Source organism: Hipposideros armiger, unplaced genomic scaffold, assembly GCF_001890085.2.
Source record: "Hipposideros armiger isolate ML-2016 unplaced genomic scaffold, ASM189008v1 scaffold_866, whole genome shotgun sequence".
Lineage (NCBI taxonomy): Eukaryota > Metazoa > Chordata > Mammalia > Chiroptera > Hipposideridae > Hipposideros > Hipposideros armiger.
Window position 1 is genome coordinate 171059 of NW_017732216.1, and position 4970 is coordinate 176028.

Consider the following 4970-nt stretch of genomic DNA (forward strand, 5'->3'; position numbering starts at 1 on the left):
CTCACACACACACACACACACACACACACACACACACACACACACACACACGTCTACCTCTTCTTGCTCCTCCCTTTACATCCTCCAAAGAAAAAATGCGGAAGTTAATCTCCTCTTCACTCTCCTCTGAGTCACAGACAGCGGAGAGGGCCCTCTCCAGGCCCACATGGCATATGCCAGGCATTCACCTTACTCATCCAAGAGAAAGACTTGCCCAGTCCCCTCCCATTGCTCTAAGTGGCCTTGACTCTTTTCCCATTACTGAAAGGAACTGGTCATTCCAGCTTCCTCCCAGAGGAGCTTCAGTAGCCTTGTCTATAATATCCCTGTGGTTGCGTTATTTTCTGGACCATTCAGCACTAGATTTCTTTCAGCCCCTAAACCTTTCATTCTGGTTGCCCCCAAATCCATTCCAAACATTTCACATTGCATCTAAAAGGGGTGTCAGGATAGTGGGTACACTGGGGCCTCTGCCTGTCTAGATCACTGAAGCCTAAATGAGAAGGCATTTGGCAAGCCTGGGCTCCTGCAGCTTTATGGGTCTGCGACATAATAGCAGCATGAAGTCATTGGGCAGCTGTGGGCAAGCAGAGCTCTATTTGGAAAGATGCCAAGCAGGGGAGATGGGGGGCTGAGAGCTGTTGACCATAAAATTCCAGCAGAGGAAGAAGAGAAGTATTCGGGCAAGGAGGGTGGTACCCACAGCAGCCATAGCTACCACAGACATGTGCGTAGAATCAGGAATAAATGTGAGTAAACTGAAAACCACAGTCAGTGGTTTTCGTAGGGAGGCTGTGGCACTTAGCTAAGCAAATAGCTGGTCCCATAGCTGTATATACAAACATGTCCACACCCATATGCACCTAGACACACGCCAACCCTGTCTTGAAGCATCCCTCTGATTCCAGCATACTCACCCCCAAACTCATGGGTGACAGACAGCTCTTATAGAAGGGACCGAGCCTCATTCACTCAATCCATGTGCAGTACTGTGAGTGTCACCGCTGGGCTTGCTCAAGGCCACCGCCCCGCCCACTTTCTCTACTCAAAGCAACCTCTGGCTCCATTACATGGTAACCAGCTCTGGACTGAGATTCAGACAGTGATCCTGAAGGATGCCAAGTATCCCCTCCAACACTTAGAACCTCCTTGAACCTCAGTCCTCAGGAGGGGCCTCCATGGAGGGGTCACTGGGCCCTGGGGCATCTAGAGGCTATTTGGATACTCCTAAGCATTTGCTTTCCTATGGCCAGCTATCCTGACCTATTGCATGACCTACCTATAGCAACTCAGCCACAGCATCCTTAATTTGGGTTTCCTTCTTTATTTCCTTTAAAGACCCATCTTCTTCTGCTTGGGGATGAGACCCCTCAGTGTCTGCCTTGTTCCTTTTTACTAGAAGCAGTTTCCTGTCCTGGAGCCCACTTGTCCACTATCCTATCTCAGGCTAATCACACTCACGCATCCCAACCTCCCTCTTCCCTAAGAGGTATCTAACACACAGGGCTGGTCAGGTAATGTAGACCTCTACCTGCTCTGTTTATGAGGGACCATTGCTCCCTATACCCTTCCCCATTCACTGTCAGCACCCCCTGGGTGTAAAGTTCATTTATTTGCATGGTTTTTGGAAAAAGAGGAAAGGCAAGCAAAGCATCCTCAGTAACGGAAAGACAGGAAAGCACTCTAGGGATCCACACCTTCCACACACCACCCAGTTTCTTCGCCTCCACCTCCTGTACTTGGGGGGGGCTCATGGGGCCACTTTCATTCACACAAATCCTAGTTAGTGCAGGGGCTCTAGCTCTTAGTCCCATACAGCCCTGATCCTCCTCTTCCTCTTTATCTCATCAGTCACCATTATGACCCCACAGCACGCTCATGGTATAGATGAAGGCAATAACCTACTGGCCAAAGCTTGGCACGGCAGACTAGTTAAGGCCTCATTTTCTGGCATCAGAGCACCTGGGCTTGAGTCCTGGCTGTGCTAATTACTAAGTAGCCATATGATATACACATATAATCACAGGCAAGCTCCAGTTTTGTCATCTGTGAAATGAGCAAGTTCATAACACTTACCTCACCAAATAGTAAGAGAATTGACTGGTATTATGAAGTAAAGCACTTGAACCATGCTTAGCATATAGGAAAATGTCAATAAGCAGTAGCTATCTTAATTAGCTGGAGACAATCATCGTAGTTTTGATCTAAAAAGAAGGGAACAAGTCTCAACTGTGACATTCCCTGGGGATTTGGAGGTAAGAGTCCATGAAGTCAATGGCCTGGACTAAATAAAGGTCTGGATACCTGAGTTTCTAAGTAATTGCAAAACCAAGGAAAACTGATTGTCGTCTTAGGATTTGAACTACTTAGGATTTGAACTTCATAACTCATCTGTCAAGGAAACAGGAAATGCAAGCTTTCTGCCTGACACAGAGGGAGTATGAGGATTAAGGATGTAAATGCTTCTTTATAAATTGTTTAGTAGAATGGTCCTCTGCTAGAAATTTATTTCAACCATCATCTGAAGGTCCCTTAGAACATCATTGTCTATTAATCACAGGAGAGTTACCCTATTCTCACCGTCAGCAGAACCATTTGGGTCACAGACCCAGGAATCCTATTGGTTGGGCCACTGATGACAGCCAGTGAAATTGAGCATGACAGAGTAGTCAACCTGTCAACCCTGCTTGGACTGGTCTGTATCTCCCCATGCCCAGGCAGGCCTGGTATGAAGAATGGCATGGATGGGCACCTACATTTGGGCTTAGGGGGGACATGATGCACTAGGACTGTGGGTCCTAAATTTTCTGGCAGTATCTCCATTCGTGGCATTTCCCCTCAATAATGACGGATTATTATATATGTTAAGAAATATCATTTGACTTTTATGCTTCTTAAGATTTCATAATCCAGGCAATTCACAAATGTGAAAGAAAACATCATTTGTCATGCTCTCGGAGGGAATGCATATCTGGAAAGTAGAGTCACTAAGCTCCCAGATAATAGTTTAATAAAAGGTTGGGGTGCTATTTATTTCACAGATTGAATAACAAAATTGCACCAGGCGGCTTTGTCTATGAGCCCTGCTGCTGGTGAGTCAGAAGCACACTCATCCCCCCACCCCTCTTCCAGAAGCTATCATTTGTTCAGAAAGAGTACATTGTGGGAGGGGTACCAGGAATGAAAGGCATCCATGTAACCGTTTTAGCTTCCTCTCCATGGAGGCTTCTGTTTACTCCTTAGTTTGCTGAGGTCCCCGCTGTGTCCTGGGGTGTGCATTCCCTTAGAGGAAGATACCCCTTTCAATAGAGTATCATAAAGGAGAGGCTAACAGCACCCCCGGGTGACAGCTGGCAATCCCCCTCCTCACGCCCCCTCCCCCCCACACACACAAACACACCCGGAGACTCAGGGAAAAACACTGCGAGCAGGTTTCACAAAGAGATGGGCAATGGGAGGGGAAGGGGAGAACAATTCCAAAGGCACAGGGCTGTTTACCTTCCCATAAATCCACTGTCTGAAAAATATCGGTGGTCCTGACGCCATAGATCTCCGCAGCTTTTAGGAACTGGGAGATTTGCTCCATCTGCTTAAAAGCCATCTTGGACTCTGAGATCTTGGCAATGGGTTCTTGTCCGGGTGGGTATAAACTGTTTATTAGCTTGCATAGGACCTGAAGGGGGGAAGGGGAGGTTATAATCAATGTTTCCCTTTGTATCTCCCCGGTCACTAATGCAAAGTGAATCCTAGTCCCCACAGGTCCCAGCTTACAGGTTTGGACACAGGCCAGTCTTGGGCCCCAGGAAGGGCACGGGCTGTAGGCTGGGTGGCTAGGCTCCCACACCGAACCCTGAAGACCCAGGTAACCGAACCCATTTCCAGGGCTGTTGCTGACCGCAGAGAGTTCAGTAGCCTGCGAACCCCTCTCCCACCTTGCTCCACCCTTCCTTTTTCTGGGCGAGGGAAAGAATGTTTACAAGTAGAGAACGATGTGCAGGGACTAGGTCATAATTCCAGACATGCAATGCAGGGATGAGCTAGTGGAACCGGGGGAAGTCAAATGATAGAGTCTAACATTATTTCTTCTATCAAAAGACAGATCCGAATCAGGCTTCTATTGAATAACTCATCCCATATGTGCTAATGATGTGGACAAGAACTGAACTGGGGAACCTCCTCCCAGAGACCTCTAACACAAGTCCTGTGCAACCTAAGAGAAGCTTGGGATAGCAGTTATGTAACAACAGTTAATCACACCCCGTAGGAAAAAGATGGGCTTGTTTGAGTGGCAGAGCCTGCCGTCCTCCATTCCCCAAACACACAGGAGCATCTGGTCAGAGAAGCAGTTATCAGTTTTCTGAGAGCCCCTCCATTCAACAGACAGACGTGGAGCACCCCGTGGAGCATGGCTCCTGGAAGGATGGTGTTAGCCCTCCCCCGCCCTTTGTTTTACTGTGTAAAACCAACCCATTCCCCTGGGGAAGGAATGCCCCCCCCCCCCAGATGAGCTGATGCACCAAAAAGGCTGGAGAGATCTCAAGGAAATACTTACCTCTATTCTCGCTGGGAAGAGCAAAAGGGCTTTAGATTTGCCAACAACTCAGAAGGCGGCTGCGATGGTTCCGATGGGTGGAGAATCCCCAGAACTAGCTAGGGAATTGAGCAGGGAGCCCAGATTTTCCAACCCCAAAGAAATAAAGGCATTTCCATCCCCACCCCGGGAGACACGGAGCTTGGGAGCAGCAGCAGCCTCACGTGAAAAGAGAAGGCCCTGGAGGATTTGCCTGCCCGCTGCCCAGCCACCGAGACCTCTCCGTCCTTACCGTCCCGTCCATTAACCACTGCTGAAAATGGGCCCTGCCCGGGGTCGGGTGCTCAATGTCCTCGGCACACTGCAGGATGATCCAGTCCACCAGCTTGTTCTCCAGGTCGGCGTCATACTTCTGCTCGATCTTCTCCTGCACCTCTCG

General features: G+C 48.8%; 1 protein-coding gene across 1 annotated transcript in view; it reads right to left on the reverse strand.

The window, feature by feature from the left end:
- TAGLN3 (transgelin 3) overlaps positions 1-4970 on the reverse strand; it is a 16896-nt gene that overhangs the window by 8906 nt on the left and 3020 nt on the right. The window contains exons 3-4 of the mRNA XM_019629708.1: positions 4824-4964; positions 3499-3673 (exon numbers count right to left, since the gene is read on the reverse strand). Coding sequence (XP_019485253.1) covers positions 3499-3673; positions 4824-4964 — 316 coding nt within the window. The remainder of the gene's footprint in view (positions 1-3498; positions 3674-4823; positions 4965-4970) is intronic.